This window comes from Colias philodice, chromosome 9 (assembly GCF_061535455.1).
Source record: "Colias philodice isolate Cphi_HAF_F1 chromosome 9, ilColPhil1 Martin Lab GWU primary, whole genome shotgun sequence".
Lineage (NCBI taxonomy): Eukaryota > Metazoa > Arthropoda > Insecta > Lepidoptera > Pieridae > Colias > Colias philodice.
The window spans coordinates 1,361,575-1,383,965 of NC_143094.1; the positions used below are offsets into that span (position 1 = coordinate 1,361,575).

The following is a 22,391-nucleotide window of genomic DNA, read 5'->3' on the forward strand; positions in this document are numbered from 1 at the left end:
ATGGCCCTTTACACCGTATGATTTAAGTGAATATTTTCGAAGATTTAAAAATTGCGGGACGTAGCGTTTGCGGCGGTACCGGCCGGCCGCCCGGCTATATGTACTTATTTTATACCCGTGCGAAGCCGGAGCGGGCCGCTATGTTTTTATATACAACGTTCACAGTTTTTCTGTAGTGTATTAAGTATCAGCATTGCACTCGTGCGAAGCCGGGGCGGGTCGCTAGTTTAAGTATAAATAAAATAAGTTAAGGAAATTACCGGTAAAGTAGATATTTATATTCCATATAAGTAAAACCAGATTCCAGTCGCAGTCATTCATTCCACAAAGTATCGTGGTGATGGTATAAAAAATTGACGTACCTATTTCTATTTTCTCTATAGAAGATACTAGCGGTCCGCCCTGGCTTCGCCCGTGGTACATATTTCGCAATAAAAGGTAGCCTATGTTCTTTCTCAGGGTCTAAAGATTATCTGTGCCAAATTTCATCAAAATCGGTCCAGTAGTGTATGCGTGAAAACCATACATACATACATACATACAAACCTTTCCTCTTTATAATATTAGTATAGATATATTCGTAATTTTATCAACGACTTAGTTAGTTAGCATATTTATTACATTATTTTGGAATAATTTAAATGTAATATTTCGATGGATATAAGTATTTTGTAACGAAGTAATACAGTAGTGAGAGAATTAACTACATAACAATGTCTACAGAAAGCAATCTTCCTGTTATTGAAGATGTTGACGAGAAAATTCTCGAAGAAATCTTCAGATGCACGCGTAAGTTTCATTTTCTATATTTTTGAATTTTTTTCAATTAATAAGTAGCTTTAGAATATTGTCTACCCCGGTAGATGAATTCTCAAACTCTTCTGTTTTTATGTCAGTCTGTCTGGCATTGTGGACCAAAAGATGGACCGATATCGATGCGTTTGCTTTCATTCGTAAGTGAGTTCCTACCGCGCACTACACACTATGGAACAACCATCCAAACTCGGCATTTCTGAACGATTATGGAATTGCATAATTATTGTGATGTGTACAGGCCAGCCGGGGCAATTTAGAGAACAAATGAAATTGCTCCAACAGCCGTGCAACCGAGATTGTTCCAATATTGTCCCTACGGCAACATCATGAAATACGACCATTTCATGAAATTATCGAGCATTTCATGAAGTGGTCAAATCTACGATATGGCTACGACATCTATAAATAGATAAAATGTATATATTTTTTAGAAAAAACGCAAGGATTCGTGTACGTGGGACCGAAGCGCTACTTCTACCCTGACTCGTACAAAACGTTCGGGCCACAGATCTACAACTTCGCAGTGCGACCGGATGACGTGTTCCTCTTAGCTTATCCGAGAACTGGTAACATAATATCTATGAAATATATACCTATTATACAAGTGGAATTTTGTATTCCAGACTCCACGTGAAGGGAATATACCTCAATACAGAAGATAGATTTTACTCGAAAGAAACATTATTTTATTTTTGAAGTAAAAAGAAAAATGCATTAAAACATTTAATACAGTTTAAATTTGCATAGGTTGATAATGCAGACTCCTATCTATATCCTCGATATATATATGACGTAAATGATTAATATACCTACCAACAGCGCATGTTATCAGTTTTGTAAATAAGTAAAATAATTTGGGAGATTTCTTTAAAAAGTCATGGAATATTTCATTTAGTAAATTTTTCTATTTACTGTAATAAGGATAATTACTTTTCTCTCAGTTGTTATTACAAAATTATATCTTGTAAATAGAAAGTGGTGGTGGTTATACTTATACCACATATACTTTACCGTGAAATTACTCCGGTATACTCCTTATGATCATAAGTAGGTACTTCTTAGTTCTTATTACTAATATGAAATATCATAAATGCCCAAGTGTGTAAGGAAGGATGGAGTCATGTTATGCATGTTTATTACTCTTTCACGGGAAAACTACTGATCGTATTTTGATGTTACTTAGCACTCCTGGCAGTCCTATAACTTATGTATCAGAATAACACAGAATCTATATAAATTCTTGCTATTGATCGTGGGTTCATCGCGGCACAGCTAGTATTTTAAATTAAGGTTTATTTAGCTAATGTTAAAACATAATACAGGGTCTACGTGGACTCAAGAGATGCTATGGCTTCTAAATAATAACCTAGACTATAAAAGGGCTAAATCGGTGGACATGGACACACGCTTCCCGCTAATAGAGTAAGTTGAAATAAAATAAATAATAGCAGAAGCCACCCTTTAAACTTAAATACAATATAAATAAAATCAAACCTTCATTACTAGAATATATTTTATTAGCTTTCCGCCCGCGGCTTCGCCCGCTTTGTCTAAAACATAATAAATTATATACTAAACCTTCCTCTTGAATCACTCTATCTAAAAAAAACCGCATCAAAATCCGTTACGTAGTTTTAAAGATTTAAGCATACATAGGGACAGAGAAAGCGACTTTGTTTTATACTATATGTAGTGATTTTTAAATGTAATAACAGGAAAATAATTCATTGTTACTTCTCAGTTACTGCTTGATGTTAACACAGGAGTCAGAGAAAGATAAACTTGAGAACATAGATGATGTGGATAAAAGGGAATTTCTGAAGAGTATTTTGGAGCCTGGGGTCAACAAACTGCGGGACGCACCCTCGCCACGTTTCATTAAAACTCACCTGCCATTATCTCTGCTACCACCAAATCTTCTCGATACAACGAAGGTAGACATTTTCTTTTGAAGTGAAACATCTCTAAGCGCGTTGAAAATTTCAAGGTCGCGTCAAGGCAATACCTACCGTCACGTGAGTAAGGTGACGATTTTGATATCTTTGAATCCAAAGAAGTTTCACTTCTGATACGTGTGCTCGGCACACATGCTCTACAGATATATCAAAATTATAGAAATAAAAAATATGAGAAAACAAAACTTAACTTGAAACTACTTTTTTGAACGTTCGGCTATGTAACTAGCGTAGAATGTACCTATTCTTATTATATTTATTATTTTATTTTAATTTACAGGTGGTATATTTAATTAGAGACCCTAGAGATGTAATGGTGTCATACTACAATATATTAAAACTTAAGTTTTTAAAGCCTGGCGTTGAATTTAGCGAGTTTTGGAACTTACTTCGCCGTGGACTTGGTATGAATTGTTATTACAATTTTAATAATAGATATAGAATATTAAAATCTAATCAATGAAGTTTATTACAAATTTTTATACCTACAATGACTGGTTATGTCACTGTAATATTGTTAACACCATTAGCCTTAAATTACAATCAACTTTGTTACAATATCGGGGGCTACAGATTATCCTTTAACAAATTCACTCTATCTATTAAAAAAATCGCATCGAAATCCGTTGCGTAGCTTTAAAGATTTAAGCATACATAGGGACATAGAACGCGACTTTGTTTTATACTATGTAGTGAAGCTTCATTCCTAGAGTTTTAAAAATAATAGGATAAATATATAATAATGCGTTTTATCGTCTTATAGTATGCGCATGTCTTAAGATTTTAATTTCGTTCTTTTTATATTAATCTAATAAGTGTGCGTAGGTGCAAACTGCAAATCTTTATATTAGTATTGAATTTAAAAAGGCCATAAAACTTAACTTTAAGGTGATGAATTAATTTTTCTAACATTTACGGCCCTTTTTAAACCTTCGTAATTTTTATATTATTAAAGTTGTCGTGATGAAAATTCTTGACAAGAAAGTTCAATAGTAACACAATACGTCTACCGTTTTAGAAACATGATTCCATGATATTTTCTCGATAGAAAAAAAATACAAAGTTCTCATTGTTATTTTTTTTTAATCTCTGGCATCTTCAAAATAACAAACGTAAAGTTACGACTTTTTGGATATTAACTATAAAATATACAACCTATACGTCTACCGTGTTAGAATTTTGAAATATGCGATGGTTTTGAAATAAACAAGAAATACTTGAAATTAGCGCCTGACCAGCCAATATAGCGAGAGCCGCCCTGTACCTTCCTACCCCGATCGCTGCACGAGTCATTCCCGCTACGGCCGTCACACGGGGAACTTGTGTCGCTCGCGCAATCGTAAAAAAGGGTGACAACACGATAAGACAAAATGAGACAAATGGGGACAATAAAGAAAATAAGAAGAAGAAACATAAAGGTTGGAGGAAAAAGAATGCTTACAATTGGAACAAATTAATGAAGTAAGTTAGTTTTATTTTAAATTTGATGATAATTGTATTATAGACGATGTTTGATATGTACCCCTGTTTTAAGTACATAACGAATGTGTAAGATTTTTTCATTTATAGCATAAATAATATTTTCAGAAATCCGGAATCCAGAAGGAAAATAAACCCACTGATTGTTCACAATGTGAACCCACTCCTTCGTAAGTACCTTTATTCAGTCAAAAATGTATGTTATCAACGCTCTACTGGTTTTATCGCATGATTCCATTTTTAGCAAAAAGCAACAAAGTGCAAAGAAATAAAAAATCATGGTGAACTTAGTGGAAGTATGGTGGACGTAATATGGAATTATGGAACAGGAGCTCGTTGGAGTAGTATTATATTATTTTAAAAAAATACGAAAAAATTTCAAGAATTTCTTAGTAGGTGGTAGATAAGTATGTTGTATAAAGAATTTGATGTTGATATTTATTTCATTTATACTTACTACACCTGTGCGGGAAATTGCTTAGTACTAAAACCGGTTTATATTCATATTTACATAGTAATGTGAGTTTTCATTTCGAAAAATTTTGTGTAAGTATATTAAATTGAGTTCCTGGGTGATCTGGAAACACAATTGGGCCCGGAAGGTGGCGCTGCAGTCACTCCTCCTAATGACATGAACCGATTTGGATGAATATTTGTGTGCACATTTCATTTTTGTGGGATGATTGGTTGATTCGTTTTCACATTAGCTAATATTATGTATTTTTGTTGTTAGAAAGTAAACTTAATTTAATGTTTATAATACATTATTATTGGTATAAATAAGCCAGTGTTCGTCTCACATTGCTGTACCTGCCTACCTATCCTACCAGGGCCTAACTTTGTTCTGGCTATTTTATTTTGATTATTTGAAATGAATAATTACAATTATAATAGAGTGCAAAAAATAAATACATGCGTCAATAAGTATATTTTGTGTTTTTATTTAAAAAAATATCATTCCGACCGCGGCTTTGCCCGCGTGGAATTAGGTTATATCGTGAATCCTGTTTTATCCCACAGAAGTGTTCAGTTCGGATAAAAAGTATCCTATGTGTAAATCCAGGCAATTAGCTATATTTTATCAAAATTGGTAATGTAGTCTTGACGTGATTAAGTAACAACTAACAAAAAAATATACAAATTAACATCCAAAGTTTCGCATCAGTTTTACTGTATTAGCGATATCTTCCACTCTTGACTTTGACTGAGAAGAATTAGGGTTTATAACTTCTTTCAGAAATAGTACCTTTCATTTCTGGGCATGATGTAATATCTACGTCAGCATCAAATTCTATCTAAATCAATTCAGTAGTCCGCGTAATTAGGTACCATTTCATTTTTTCAGAATAACAATATTTTTTGTTATTTTAAAGATTATTTATAACCTGTATTATTTTGTAATAAAGTAAACATTACGAAATAATAATAATTAATAATTATTAATAATGTCTAAGTAGTTGTTAAAAAGAAGATAATTTTGTGTTTATAAGCAAGAAAATAAAACCAATAAATCAACAATTAAATATATGTATAACAATATTATAACTGTATGACGACTCCATACATGTTTGTCCCGAGTCGGCCAGCGGCAGCGCGGCGAGTATGCAAGAATGTCTTCGCGCACACCCGCGTTCGCGATAGCGAGCTATTAGACTCCGCCCGCCAAGCAGTGGATTTTTTTTTGTGTATCGTCTTAATAAGAAGTATTCATTTAAAATTAACGTTAACAAAATATATCAATTAAAAACCACAGCAAGCTAAGCTGTTGCAAATTTTTTCATGATTAAAATTTTATGACCGTAAAGGACAATATGAAATAATAAAAAAGCTCATGAATCTACCTGTAAAATGCACCATAAGTTCCTTAGCAAGATTCTCCTCCACATCTTTAATTTCAAACGGGAACGGAATCCGCGACATGGTCAATTACTTTCTAAGCTCTTATCAATTTCGCCTCGCTATCAGCCCGGCATAAATAACTGCTGTAATCTCGCAAACAAAGGGGCAATATCCCCAAAATATTTGTGCAATTATTAAATTGTTATCTTCGCAATGAGACGTTATAAACTTGAACCTCTTCCGTAAAGACAAAAAACAAATGAAAGATTTATTTCTGATACTAACTATATTGATAACTAGCTTTTCGCCCGTGGCTTCGCCCGCTTTGTCTAAAAGCTAATAAATTATATATGTACTAAAACCTTCCTCGAGAATCACTCTACCTATTAAAAAAAGCCGCATCAAAATCCGTTGCGTAGCTTTAAAGATTTAAGCATAGGTAGGTACATAGGGATATAGGGACAGAGAAAGCGACTTTGTTTTATACTATGAAATATACAGAATGTCTTTACATATAGGTAACCCTTCCCCTTTGCTGTATCTATACAAAAACCCCGAATTTTCACACGTTGCGTTCCTAGAGGAAACTGGAAATGCGGTCGGTACTTTCTCTATGCAAACGCTCTCACCTGTTTTATCCCTCGATATTGATCATAAAGCGTAGACAATATTGATTTGGATAGTCCATAGGTATAAGTATATAAAAATGAAACACGTTTCGCGTTGTCACGGCATCACGTGTTGGCTGAACCGATTTCGATAATTCAATAGTTCAAAATTCAAAAGTTCGATAAACAATTATAATTTTAACTATTCTCTCTACTCTTATTTGTTTCGAGAATTAGCCGAAATAAAATAATTTATTACTTTTATAGGTCATAGTTGTCTACGTTTCCATATGTTCATAACAATAAGAAAACAAATCTTTCGACTTATTAGACAAGGAGGAGTTTCTATAAAATCAGTCTCTCAAACGAAAATACAAAATGCAACGAAGAATTTTCAATACAAAAATAAAACTTATATCAAAGTATTGCGTGAAAAAGTATTGAAATTCTAATATCATTTGATTTCAACTTGTCGAATATTGCAGAAGCGGCAACGCAAACTGGAACATAAGATTTTATTTCTGTACTAGCGACCCGCCCCGGCTTCGCACGGGTGCAATGCTGATACCTACTAAATACACTACAGAAAAACTGTGAACGTTGTATATAAAAACATAGCGGCCCGCTCCGGCTTCGCACGGGTATAAAATATATATATGTATAGCCGGGCGGCCGGCCGGTACCGCCGCAAACGCTACGTCCCGCAATTTTTAAATCTGTAGGTAATATCTTCGAAAAAATTCACTTAAATCTTACGGTGTAAAGGGCCATATAGATCTTTATTAAATGAAAAATGTATTCGAGGTATTTAATATTAATTGTATGGTTGTATTGGTTAAAATCGCATCGAAAATTAGCCATTATTTGTCGTAAAAAGTAAATGACAAAAAAAAAGTTTATAAATTTATAAAGAATAGAAAAAATTCGATCACGAGGCGGGACTCGAACCCGCATCCTTTCGCGCCATTCCGGGGCGGATGCCTGACCAACTCAGCCACTCCTGACCCGCCAGAGCAATCGAATAATTATTCTATTCTTTCAGTTAAATTTATTATTAATTTATTGTTAATTAAATTTATATTTATAAAGCATTTGAATGCCATAAAACCAAAAAATATAAATTCAACAAAAAAAAAGTTATTGTGGGTTATCCATAAGAGATAGACATGTGCCACCGCGGACTTTTCTGTTGACCTTTTCAATGTGTATGTATACACATGTGTGTACTAAGTATAATACTTAGTACTTACATTATTTTGATAAAACTCGTAGGGTTCAGCCTGCGTTTGCAATGTAAGCGAAAAAAATGTAATTTTTTACGACATCACATTAGAAACCTCAAAAATAACAGTACTTCTCCACTATTTAATGGATGTTATTATACATATAAACCTTCCTCTTGAATCACTCTATCTATTAAAAAAAACCGCACCAAAATCATCGTTGCGTAGTTTCAAAGATTTAAGCGTACAAAGGGACATAGGGATATAGGGACATAGGGACAGAGAAAGCGACTTTGTTTTATACTATGTAGTGATTTGAATTTATGAAGAAAATATTCAGGGACGTAAAAATTTTCTTAATAAATTTCAATTTCATATACAGCTCGTAGATTTCTATATGAGAGCTTCGCAGTTTTCATAATTACTTGTAAAATGTATGCATTTACAAAATAAGTTTTAACTGTGGTTTTAACAGTTTTCATGAAGGAAAAAGTATTTTCGAAATTCAAACTAGACAATATCATTGTAATATGTATTGGAAAGTTTCAAATTTCCAATACATATCATAATGATATTGTAATGTTTGTGGAGATTGAATCATTGAAGTAGAACTTAATCTATACTAATATTATAGAGCTGAAGAGTTTGTTTGAACGCACTAATCTCGGGAACTACTGGTCCGATTTGAAAAATTCTTTCGGTGTTAGATAGCCTATTTATCGAGGAAGGTTATAGGCTATATATCATCGCGCTACGACCAACAGGGGTGGAGCCACGGGGGTGAAACCGCGCGGAGCAGCTAGTATCCATATACTTAGCTACACTACTACACTTAACACTACACTAACTTAAAAACGGCTGAACCGATTTAGTTGAAAATTGATAGGGCATTGGTGCAATACCTATATGTATACATTTAGGATTACTACCTGGCAATCCGAATCATTGGTAAATGTTAAAAATATCTTATGACAGACAGCGACGGCGATTTATTTGTCCTATGTATTAGTAAATTATACAAACAAATCTGACTAACTGTCAGATTTTTCAAAAAATGTTATTGAATCATTAATTCGTAATATAATAGCTTAAATAATAATAGCTATTTGAAAATTATATCAATATACAACAAAAAACTTTAATAGCGCGACTTAAAAGAGGCTCAACAGGGTATAGCGACATCTATTATCACTGTACGAACCCACGTGGCTCCACTCCTGTTGGTCTTAGCGTTATGATATTATAATATAGCCTATAGCCGTTCGATAAATGGGCTATCTAACACCGAAATAAATTTTCAAATAGGACCAGAAGTTCCTGAGATTAGCGCGTTCAAACAAACAAGCAAACTCTTCAGCTTTATAATATTAGTATAGATTGAGTAGTACCACAGACTAATAATAATATACTACGTATGTAGTACCTACTCTGCTCATTTAAATAAAATATTTTTTAGGTTAATACTGATAGGATTTGAAAGCGCCTTAAAGTTTTCCACGAAGGAATCTTATGGAAGAAGCTTATTGCACGCCTCATAAGCGAAGCGTTGAGGTGGGTACTACTGTCACTTCGCGCAAAACATCTGATTTTTCAAACTTAAAATGTCTTTATGTATCATACATTGCACTTGTAAGATAATACATACACACACATATTAAGAAAAAACACTATTTTTAACATTCATGATATTTTTGATGTCATTTTTGTTATTTAAACTAGTTAAAAAACAGTTTAAAAAAGTTCTGTCTTGGACGTCCGTGTGTCTGTATGTGCGGAGGATTTTCTTGTTAACACGATAGCGACCGAAATACTTTACTAATCGAGTCTTTTTTTTTCTCTTACGCTTGAGTATGCTCAGGAATAGAACCCTTTCATTTTTCAGGGTCTGATTCGATGTGGTTTAATTGTTATTAAATAAACAAAAATAAATAATTATTTAAAAAAAAATTATGAGGCGTGCACTTTTGGATTTTCCAAACTATTATTTATTATTTTATTTAAATTTACAGGTGGTATATTTAATTAGAGACCCTAGAGATGTAATGGTGTCATACTACAATATATTAAAACTTAAGTTTTTAAAGCCTGGCGTTGAATTTAGCGAGTTTTGGAGCTTACTTCGCCGTGGACTTGGTATGTAGGTAGTTATTACAATTTTAAGACGATACACAAAAAAAAATCTACTGCTTGGCGGGCGGAGTCTAATAGCTCGCTATCGCGAACGCGGGTGTGCGCGAAGTCATTTCTTGCAAACTCGCCGCGCTGCCGCTGGCCGACTCGGGACAAACATGTATGGAGTCGTCATACAGTTATAATCCATACTAATATTATAAATGCGAAAGTAACTCTGTCTGTCTGTCTGTCTGTTACTCAATCACGCCTAAACTACTGAACCAATTTGCATGAAATTTGGTATGGAGATATTTTGATACCCGAGAAAGGACATAGGCTACCTTTTATTGCGAAATATGTACCACGGCCGAAGCCGGGGCGGGCCACTATATAAAAATAATTTTGATTTTCGTACATGTCAATCATTAGTTGTCAATCCAGTCAAATACGGTTGAATACGGTCAAAATATTGTTTGACATTCATGCGTTCAAAAATGTATTTTGTGTAAAATAATTCAAAAGTAAAAAGGGTGAATAAACTATTGTCTGTATTTTTTTTAAATCAATTATTGAAAAGTGCAATTAAAGCAGATACATAAAAATTCCTCAAATATTTGTGTTTACGCGTGCTTTCAGAAATTGATAAGGTATTTTCGGTGAGGAAACTAACCAAGAAGGATAGTTCGATTAATTATTTAAAAAAAAAAATCTCTAAAAATGTAAAAATTCTGACAACTATTTGTCGCGATTTCGTCGACTGCTTCAACAATATTGCGTTGAAATAATATTATAACGTTAAAATTGAAACGGAGGCCCTGGCTCATTCGATTGAACCAAGCTAAATTGCGTTTTGAAGATTACATCCATTTACGCGATGCACTTAGCACAGAGAAGAAGATGCAGAAAATATTGGGCTATTTAGGTGCTTAGGTGCTATTTTACCGGCGACATACACAGGTAGCCCAAGTCATACGCATGAATATGCGCAAGATGCAATGACATATGTTCGTCATTATGGTCGGCCTGGATCTATTCAAATGAAATCCAAAGAAATCCAAAATGGATGGAAATTATTCTACTGCTGCGTCCCGGACAATTATTTTGATACCCGAGAAAGGACATAGGCCACTTTTTATTGCGAAATATTATGTACAATAATATAATGTAGTAGTTAATTGTAATATCAAATCTTTTTTATTTCTTACTTTTCCGTTTTTGAAGTCGTTTGTTTTTAACGCAGTTATTTTTATTTAATACTTTTTAGTGTATTTTTCAACACGAATCAAACGAGCCCAAACTCGATAAAGTTGAGTCAATATATTACTGAGTTCCTATGGCCACCTTCCGATTCCATCATCAAATCAGCTTCATGTCATGATAATGGCTTCATGTCATGATAATGTTTCATCGCTATCAAATTTACATACGTATACAAAATTTCAGCTCAATCGGTTACCGGGAAGTGAATCAAAGTTACTTGCTACATATCAACTTAGTCATCGAGTACAGACAAAAATGCTCATAAAATAAAAACTACTGGGCCTATCCGAAAAAAAAAATTTATGGGACCAATTCGACACCATCCCGCATCGAACAAAAAAAGAATCACGTAAATCGGTTCAGAAACCTCGGAGTAATCGGTGTACATACATAAAAAAAAAATATACCGGTCGAATTGATAACCGCATAAAATCGCATGGAGAGCTTAATTTTCATTAAAGGCTCTAATCGCACGGAAAGCTAAATTATCACAAAAAAGCTCTAATCGCACGGAGAGCTTAATTTTCACAAAAAACTCTCATCGCACGGAGAGCTTAATTTTCATAAAAAGCTTTAATCGCACGGAAAGCTTAATTTTCACAAAAAGCTCTAATTGCACGGAAAGCTTAATTTTCGCAAAAAGCTCTAATCGCACGGAAAGCTTAATTTTCATAAAAAGCTCTAATCGCACGGAGAGCTTAATTTTCACAAAAAAGCTCTAATCGCATGGAGAGCTTAATTTTCATAAAAAGCTCTAATCGCACGGAAAGCTTTATATTCTCAAAAAGCTCTATTCGCACGGAAAGCTTAATTTTCACAAAAAAGCTCCAATCGCATGGAGAGCTTAATTTTCACAAAAAGCTCCAATCACACGGAAAGCTTAATTTTCACAAGAAGCTCTAATCACACAGAGAGCTTAATTTTCACAAGAAGCTCTAACCACACGGAGAGATTAATTTTCATAAAAAGCTCTAATCACACAGAGAGCTTAATATTCACTAAAAACTAATCGCATGGAGAGCTTAATTTTCATTAAAGGCTCTAATCGCACGGAGCTTAATTTTCACAAAAAGCTCTAATCGCACGGAGAGCTTAATTTTCACAAAAAGCTCTAATCGCATGGAGAGCTCAAAAAGCTCATATCGCACGGAAAGCTTTATTTTCACAAAAAGCTCTAATCGCACGGAGAGCTTAATTTTCACAAAGAGCTCTAATCCCATGGAGAGCTTAATTTTCACAAAAAGCTCTATTCGCACGGAAAGCTTAATTTTCACAAAAAAACTAATCGCACGGAGCTTTATTTTCACAAAAACTCTCATCGCACGGAGAGCTTAATTTTTCTCATTAAGCTCTAATCGCACGGAAAGCTTAATTTTCACAAAAAGCTCTAATCGCACGGAGAGCTTAATTTTCACAAAAAGCTCTAGTCGCATGGAAAGCTTAATTTTCACAAAAAGCTCTAATCACATGGAGAGCTTAATTTTCACAAAAAGCTCTAATCGCACGAAGAGCTTAATTTTGACAAAAAACTCATCGCACGGAGAGCTTAATTTTCACAAAAAACTAATCTCACGGAAAGCTTAATTTTCATAAAAAGCTCTAATCGCACGGAGAGCTTAATTTTCACAAAAAACTAATCGCACGGAAAGCTTAATTTTCACAAAAAGCTCTAATCGCACGGTGAGCTTAATTTTCACAAAAAGCTCTAATCGCATGGAGAGCTTAATTTTCACAAAAAGCTCTATTCGCACGGAAAGCTAAATTTTCACAAAAAGCTCTTAATCGCACGGAGAGCTTAATTTTCACAAAAAGCTCTAATCGCACGGAGAGTTTAATTTTCACAAAAGCTCTAATCGCACGGATAGCTTAATTTTCACAAAAAGCTCTATTCGCACGGAAAGCTAAATTTTCGCAAAAAAGCTCTATATCGCACGGAGAGCTTAATTTTCACAAAAAGCTCTAATCGCATGAAGAGTTTAATTTTCACAAAAGCTCTAATCGCACGGAGAGCTTAATTTTCACAAAAAGCTCTAATCGCATGGAGAGCTTAATTTTCACAAAAAGCTCTAATCGCACGGAGGCTTAATTTTCAAAAAAGCTATAATCGCACTGAGAGCTTAATTTTCATTAAAAGCTCTAATCGAACGGAAAGCTTAATTTTCACAAAAAGCTCTAATCGCACGGAGAGCTTAATTTTCACAAAAATCTCTAATCGCACGCAGAGCTTAATTTTCATTAAAGACTCTTATCGCACGGAGAGCTTAATTTTCACAAGAAGCTCTAATCACACGGAGAGCTTAATTTTCATAAAAAGCTCTAATCGCACGGAAAGCTAGATATTCACTAATAAAAATTATTTATATGTGCTATTTATTAAAAAGGTTTGATGTCGGTGCACGGGCTTAATACTAAGTGCTTAATGTTCGGCACCAACTTCAAACCTATTTAATAAATAGCACATCCATACTAATATTATAAATGCGAAAGTAACTCTGTCTGTCTGTCTGTTACTCAATCACGCCTTAACTACTGAACCAATTTGCATGAAATTTGGTATAGAGATATTTTGATACCCGAGAAAGGACATAGGCCACTTTTTATCGCGAAATATGTACCACGGGCGAAGCCGGGGCCCGGGCGGACCGCTAGTATTCTTATACATATATTTAATTGTTGATTTATTGGTTTTATTTTCTTGCTTATAAACAAATAATCTTCTTTATAACAACTACTTAGACATTATTAATAATTATCATTATTTCGTAATGTTTACTTTATTACAAAATAATACAGGTTATAAATAATCTTTAAAATAACAAAAAATATTGTTACTCTGAAAAAATGAAATGGTACTCAATAACGCGGACTACTGAATGGATTTAGATAGAATTTGATGCTGACGTAGATATTACGTCATGCCCAGAAATGAAAGGTAATATTTCTGAAAGAAGTTATAAACCCTAATTCTTCTCAGTCAAAGTCAAGAGTGGAAGATATCACTAATACAGTAAAACTGATGCGAAACTTTGGATGTTAATTTGTATATTTTTTTGTTAGTTGTTACTTAATCACGTCAAGACTACATTACCAATTTTGATAAAATATAGCTAATTGCCTGGATTTACACATAGGATACTTTTTATCCGAACTGAACACTTCTGTGGGATAAGACAGGATTCACGATATAATCTAATTCCACGCGGGCAAAGCCGCGGTCGGAATGATATTTTTTTAAATAAAAAAATTGTTTAAAAAAAACACAAAATATATTGACGCATGTATTTATTTTTTGCACTCTATTATAATTGTAATTATTGATTACAAATAATCAAAATAAAATAGCCAGAACAAAGTTAGGCCCTGGTAGGGTAGGTAGGCAGGTACAGCAATGTGAGACGAACACTGGCTTATTTATACTAATAATAATGTATTATAAACAAGTTAAGTTATAAACAATTAAGTTTACTTTCTAACAACAAAAATACATAATATTAGCTAATGTGAAAGCGAATCAACCAATCATCCCAACAAAATGAAATGTGCACACAAATATTCATCCAAATCGGTTCATGTCATTAGGAGGAGTGACTGCAGCGCCATCTTCCGGGCCCAATTGTGTTTCCAGATCACCCAGGAACTCAATTTAATATACTTACACAAAATTTTTCGAAATGAAAACTCACATTACTATGTAAATATGAATATAAACCTGTTTTATTACTAAGCAATTTCCCGCACAGGTGTAGTAAGTATAAATGAAATAAATATCAACATCAAATTCTTTATACAACATACTTATCTACTACCTTCTAAGAAATGTAATTCTTGAAATTATTTCGTATTTTTTTTAAATATAATACTACTCCAATGAGCTCCTGTTCCATATTATGTCCACCATACTTCCACTAAGTTCACCATGATTTTTTATTTCTCTGCACTTTGTTGCTTTTTGCTAAAAATGGAATCATGCGATAAAACCAGTAGAGCTTTGATAACATACATTTTTGACTGAATAAAGGTACTTACGAAGGAGTGGATTCACATTGTGAACAATCAGTGGGTTTATTTTCCTTCTGGATTCCGGATTTCTGAACAGATTATTTATGCTATAAATGAAAAAATCTTACACATTCGTTATGTACTTAAAACAGGGGTACATATCAAACATCGTCTATAATAATGTATCATCAAATTTAAAATAAAACCAACTTACTTCATTAATTTGTTCCAATTGTAAGCATTCTTTTTCCTCCAACCTTTATGTTTCTTCTTCTTATTTTCTTTATTGTCCCCATTTGTCTCATTTTGTCTTATCGTGTTGTCACCCTTTTTTACGATTGCGCGAGCGACACAAGTTCCCCGTGTGGCGGCCGTAGCGGGAATGACTCGTGCAGCGATCGGGGCAGGAAGGTACAGGGCGGCTCTCGCTATATTGGCTGGTCGCGCGCTAATTTCAAGTATTTCTTGTTTATTTCAAAACCATCGCATATTTCAAAATTCTAACACGGTAGACGTATAGGTTGTATATTTTATAGTTAATATCCAAAAAGTCGTAACTTTACGTTTGTTATTTTGAAGATGCCAGAGATTAAAAAAAAATAACAATGATAACTTTGCATTTTTTTTCTATCGAGAAAATATCATGGAATCATGTTTCTAAAACGGTAGACGTATTGTGTTACTATTGAACTTTCTTGTCAAGAATTTTCATCACGACAACTTTAATAATATAAAAATTACGAAGGTTTGAAAAGGGCCGTAAATGTTAGAAAAATTAATTCATCACCTTAATAACAGCTATAGAATATTAAAATCTAATCAATGAAGTTTATTACAAATGTTTATACTATACCTACAATGACTGGTTATGTCACTGTAATATTGTTAACACCATTAGCCTTAAATTACAATCAACTTTGTTACAATATCGGGGGCTACAGATTATCCTTTAACAAATTCACTCTATCTATTAAAAAAATCGCATCGAAATCCGTTGCGTAGCTTTAAAGATTTAAGCATACATAGGGACATAGAAAGCGACTTTGTTTTATACTATGTAGTGAAGCTTCATTCCTAGAGTTTTAAAAATAATAGGATAAATATACAGGGTGTACCAAAAAGTAGTGATGAACGGAAGCTGAGAGGTAGAGGACCTAGAGGGCTATCCGAATCACCCCCATGTATGTTATGCGATTTTTCGTATTTTCGGAGTTATGACGTTTTTTTTCAATTTTTCACCTATCGCCGAGTACGATGATATTTTCACTCATGCTGACGTCAATGATTGCGGAAGATGTTTGATTTTTTTTGTGTGCTAAGCTGAAAGATAGGCCAATTCAGTATGGTAACATTTACTATCGTTAGATCTTTGAATGGAATAAAAAAAAGAATTAAATGGCAAGAAAGATAAAATTACCCAGTATGTTCACCACTTCAAGGGCCCGTAAAAAAATAAAATCACATTATAAAAGTTTTCCGTTTGACTTTTAAAAACTTGCTCTATCTATCAGATAGCTACCCTGAAAATTTCATTTTATTATTCAGAAGGCTTCAATCGAAAAATTTTAATCTAAATGTGGTAAGTGCAAAAATTGAATTAACATGATGATCATTAAAACCAATGAATAGGTGTTTATTTACCAGAAATTTTTAAAATAACCCCGCTGTTGCTCAATGCAAGTGCGACATCACCGTAAAAAGTTGTCTTTTAAATGTCTGAATGCCCTTTTATCATTTTTAATGGTTTCTTCTGCTACTATGAATTTCCGGGTTATTTCGTCCAAATTGTGGCAGTCTCTCGTGTTTGTAGTATCCCCACGGAAAAATATCAATAGGGTTTATGTCCGGAGACCGTGCAGGCCAGACTAAAGGGCAAAGATACCCTGAAAGATGGATTGGTCGTTGCAGCCTGCGCATGCGCCGGTGACGCCTGCCTTAAAGCCTGGCCTCTACGGTCCCTCGACCTAAACCCCATTGATTTGTTTCAATGGGAATACTAAAAAGACCTCGGCTACTTGAGAGAATGCCACAATTTGGACGAAATAACCCGGAAATTCATAGTAGCAGAAGAAACCATTAAAAATGATAAAAGGGCATTCAGACATTTAAAAGACAACTTTTTACGGTGATGTCGCACTTGCATTGAGCAACAGCGGGGTTATTTTAAAAATTTTTGGTAAATAAACACCTATTCATTGGTTTTAATGATCATCATGTTAATTCAATTTTTGCACTTACCACATTTAGATTAAAATTTTTCGATTGAAGCCTTCTGAATAATAAAATGCAATTTTCAGGGTAGCTATCTGATAGATAGAGCAAGTTTTTAAAAGTCAAACGGAAAACTTTTTATGTGATTTTATTTTTTTACGGGCCCTTGAAGTGGTGAACATACTTGGTAATTTTATCTTTCTTGCCATTTAATTCTTTTTTTTATTCCATTTAAAGATCTAACAATAGTAAATGATACCATACTGAATTGGCCTATCTTTCAGCTTAGCACACAAAAAAAATCAAACATCTTCCGCAATCATTGACGTCAGCATGAGTGAAAATATCACCGTACTCGGCGATAGGTGAAAAATTGAAAAAAACGTCATAACTCCGAAAATACGAAAAATCGCATAACATACATGGGGGTGATTCGGATAGCCCTCTAGGTCCTCTACCTCTCAGCTTCCGTTCATCACTACTTTTTGGTACACCCTGTATAATAATGCGTTTTATCGTCTTATAGTATGCGCATGTCTTAAGATTTTAATTTCGTTCTTTTTATATTAATCTAATAAGTGTGCGTAGGTGCAAACTGCAAATCTTTATATTAGTATTGAATTTAAAAAGGCCATAAAACTTAACTTTAATATAATATGACCTATTGTATTGCAATATCTGCATAAGGTTGCTAAAATTATGTAGGTATGTATAAATGTATTGGTATGCAATAAATGATTTGAATTTGAATTATGTTGATAGAGATAGTAGGTAGATCTTCCTTTTAAATTTTTAAGTATAGCAGACGTGAGAGCAGAGATATTATAAGAAACTATAAATTGAATAGCGATAGTGATATTATTTCCTTTGCATATATGACATACTTCCAGTTCCGTGGTCACCAATATTCGCACATTTGAAGGAAGCCTGGGAGAAACGACACCATCCAAACATGCTATTCATATTTTACGAAGATTTATCTAAAGTTTGTATATCTTCATTTATATTTTAAGAGACGCTTCCATTTAGTAGGTAAATTATTAATTTAAAAAATACTTTCAGGACCTCGCTGGTTGTTTAAAACGTATGGCGAAATTCTACGGCAAGTCATATTCTGAGGAGCAAATCGAGGAACTTTGCGAGCATTTGAAATTTGAGAATTTCAAAAAGAATGACGCCGTGAACCAAACTAAAGTACTACAAGACTTGGGTGTCATAGATGGAGAGACCGCCTTTATTAGAAAAGGTATGTTATTTTTCTCCTCATAGGATTTAATCCGTTTGAACTTTGAAGTCGACGAAGACAACGCAATAAAGAGAACGACCGAAGAAAAATCGTAAGACTAAGACGGAAAAACATTCCTCTTAGAGGCAATATTGGAATGTGTTCAGTTCTTAAAATATTTTTTTATGTATGGTATACAGGGTATCTCACCTTCTGTGTACAAAGCTGAAAGGGACTTATAGTTTTGCATACCTAAGTACGCTGAGTACGTGAAAAAACTCATAAAAACAGTTACTTATTTATATATTTACTTCGTATATTTCTATTTAACACGCTTTTAGTAACCGATATGTTTGTATGTAACCGATTCTTTTAGACTCAATTTTGACCCAATTTTTACGGTCAGATTTATTCAAACTCTGGACACTTTTCAAGGATCGGTGAAAATTCAATAATTACTGTATGAATTTGAGGCTTTTTTGTTAGTTTTTTTACTATATTCATTATTACCTATATGTTGAGGAATAATTGTGTTTAAATTGTATCAGGTAAGGTTGGAGGCTGGCGCGATTACTTCCAAGGGGAGATGGAAACAGAAGTCGAAAACTGGATGAAGGAAAACTTGGCGGATACAGATTTTAAGTTCCCTACATTCAACCCCCATATTGATTAATTAATCAATGTACCTAAAATGTATTTATTGTTGGTGTGTCAAATTAAAATAAATAAATAAATAAACTCGAAAACATAAGTTATGAATATATAAATTTGAATCGTTGTTTTATTTTTATTATCTTGGACAACCAAAGTAGATAAAATATTTTCATTTAAAATTAATGGCAAAAATTGTTCAGTCTGATGGGTATTGATTGAAAAAAAATCGAAGACTGTGAAAATGATAGATAGTACTAGTATTCGGCCTTCAGCAAAAGTAAATTTTGGGCAGAAGTAAAACAAGTACCTATAATTTAATAATTTATTATTGTCAACAGTAACTGCACTATATTATTATGGAAAATATCGGTAAAGTAGATATTTATCTTCCTAAAAGCAAAACCTGATTCCAGTTGCAGTCATTCATTCCTCAAGTAACGTGGTGATGGTATACTTAATAAATTGACGTAATTTTATTTTCTCTTTATTTATGTGTCACGTTTTTGTGTGGTGTTTCTCGATGTTAGCCAGAATGGCTTCTACATCTTAACGCGGACGCGTGGGTGAACTGAAGGTTCACCCTGGTAGCGTCATGCACAAGGGCGTCCGCGTCCCCCCTTGTCGGGGATCTCGAACCTCGGCTTGGACTGTCGCTTGAGTGTAGGAGGCCGGAAGGGCCCTAGTCGGACGGGAATAGGGATGTAACGATACATGATTTTGCCGATACGATACCGATACCGATATTTGTAGTAATGTATCGGCGATACCGATACCGATACCGATATCGATGGCTTGGTAGAAAAATAAATACTTAGTGAATTATGCATAAAAAGTTACCAACATTTAACAGAAACAACTGTTAATCGTATTCTTTTAAATAAAAATGCCAAATCAAAAAACAATAAAACCATTTATTTTAGTATTATTATTTTACGAAGTCAGCTAAACTTTAAGTAATACACATACAATCAGTACCTAATAAAAGTTTACTATTGGTAGAGTTTTTTCAGAAAACAAAGTGCGCACGCGCGGGCGGCCTCCCGCATCGTTCATTGGGCGCGGGTTTTTGAATTATTTGATATCAAAAAAATGGGTTGTTTGTAAAGTAGGTTTACGATCGAGATGTTTACGTGATAACATAATGCAGTGGCAGCGCTCGAGATGAAACGGGAGATCGGTCCGTCTCTCTCTCGTTATACCTGCGATCGCGCTCGTGAGGTTTTGGTGTGACACAAGTTTATGAACATGTCACCCGACTAAAACGATTTTAAAAACGTTATCACGTTAAAAGTTAAAAAAACTCAAAATTATATATATATATAATATTTCTTTCCTTTACATAAACAAATTTGTGATTGGAACAATTGGGAATTGATGGAATAACCAGGGACATGTTTCTTCTAACTCTTCCTTATAGTCTTCCTGCTATTACTGCAATAAGTAATAAATCTCTTTCCTCTTCACATTTCCCATCGCAATGGAAGATAGCTCTGGTGCGGCCCATACCAAAAAACAGCAATCCTACTGCTCTGAAAGATCTGAGGCCCATTAGCATCCTTCCTTACCTCTCTAAGATCTTAGAGCGAGTTGTCTATAACCAGGTCACCAAGTACTGTGAATTAAATAATATCCTACCGGAATTTCAGTCAGGATTTAGAAAACTTCGGAGTACTTGCACGGCCTTGATTGATGTTGTGGACAACTTGCTCTCTGCTCGTGACTATGGTCAACCTTCAATTCTAACTTTGCTTGATTTTTCTAGGGCTTTCGACAGTATAAATTTCTCTCTTCTCATTTCTAAGCTAAATTTCTATGGATTCGATTGTATTTCTTCATCTTGGTTCAATAGTTATCTTCAACATCGTTTTCAGAGAGTGGTTCTGCTGAAAAATGACGGAAATAGTGCCCTTTCGTCACTTGTCCCTGTGAGTAGAGGAGTCCCCCAGGGTTCCATTCTTGGGCCTCTTTTATTCATCATTTATTCGGCAGATATCACATCTTGTATACAAAATTGTCAGTATCATCTATACGCTGATGATTTGCAAATTTATATATCTGTGGACAGAGCTCGTATAGGAGAATGTGTCCGTAACATGAACGATGACTTAGAACGCATTTCCGACTGGTCTCGCAAGAACGCACTGGTTCTAAACCCAACCAAGTCCAAATATCTTGTTGTTGGCTCTAAAAAGCAACTCTCCCACTTGGACGAAGAAGATATCAGGATTTGTGTAAACTCCATTTCTATAGAACGGGTTGCTGTTGCTCGAAACTTGGGCATCGATTTCGACACTCAGTTAAGGTTTGAAGATTATGTTACTAAGCTAGTAAGTAGCTGTTTTTATCGACTCAAAGTTCTCTATAATATTCGACCTTTTCTGAGTGTCGATCTACGAATAAGGCTGTGTGAAGGCGTTGTGCTTTCCAAATTAAACTACGCTCTTCCCGTTTACGGACCATGTTTAACAGGTAAAGTATAGCGCCTCATTCAGAGGGTCCAGAATTCCTGTGTAAGATTCTGCGTTACCATTCCACCCAGATCACATGTAACTCCATTTCTAAACAGCATTAACTTTTTAAAGATTTAGGGTCGGCAAGAGTTATTATTGGCTTGTCTCTTATTCGATACAATACATACTAAGCAGCCAGGGTATCTGTATACTAAGTTGTCATGGCGTAGGGATACTTGTAGGGGTGAACTAAGGAGTGGAACTCACGAACTACCCATTCCGCAGCATAAAACCTCAGCCTTTCGTGGGTCATTCAAATATAGTGCGACGAAATGTTGGAACAATATCCCCCCTCCAATAAAAAATCTTAAGTGTAAGTCCAACTTTCGTCGCACTTACAAATCGTTCCTGCTAAAATTCCAACATTAGTAATTTAATATTCTTCGACAATACCTAATACCTATAATTATACGTATCCAAAATTATACTATATTATATTGTTATTTCTTATTGCTTGCTTATATCGACTTCATTTCAAGGTTAACACATAGATATATACT

The 22,391-nt window shown here is 34.2% G+C and overlaps 1 protein-coding gene and 2 long non-coding RNA genes across 4 annotated transcripts; 2 read left to right on the forward strand and 1 right to left on the reverse strand.

Moving 5' to 3' along the window:
- The first annotated feature begins 612 nt into the window (after positions 1–612).
- On the forward strand, positions 613–19,400 carry LOC149485587 (sulfotransferase 1E1-like). Its single transcript, XM_089698850.1, has 8 exons — positions 613–789; positions 1,248–1,382; positions 2,139–2,238; positions 2,558–2,750; positions 9,930–10,053; positions 18,393–18,487; positions 18,565–18,748; positions 19,276–19,400. Exons 1-8 carry the CDS (start codon positions 714–716, stop codon positions 19,398–19,400), a joined length of 1,032 nt encoding a protein of 343 aa, XP_089554976.1. The 5' UTR covers positions 613–713.
- LOC149485588 (uncharacterized) lies at positions 3,660–5,174 on the forward strand. Of its 2 annotated transcripts, XR_016316040.1 has the most exons (3): positions 3,660–4,232; positions 4,359–4,420; positions 4,495–5,174. It is a non-coding gene; the product is annotated as an uncharacterized LOC149485588 (long non-coding RNA). The 2 variants fall into 2 exon arrangements; XR_016316039.1 differs by having other exon boundaries at positions 4,359–5,174.
- On the reverse strand, positions 14,793–15,885 carry LOC149485589 (uncharacterized). Its single transcript, XR_016316041.1, has 3 exons — positions 15,506–15,885; positions 15,319–15,380; positions 14,793–15,244 (listed from the first exon to the last, which is right to left on the reverse strand). It is a non-coding gene; the product is annotated as an uncharacterized LOC149485589 (long non-coding RNA).
- Positions 19,401–22,391: the final 2,991 nt, after the last annotated feature.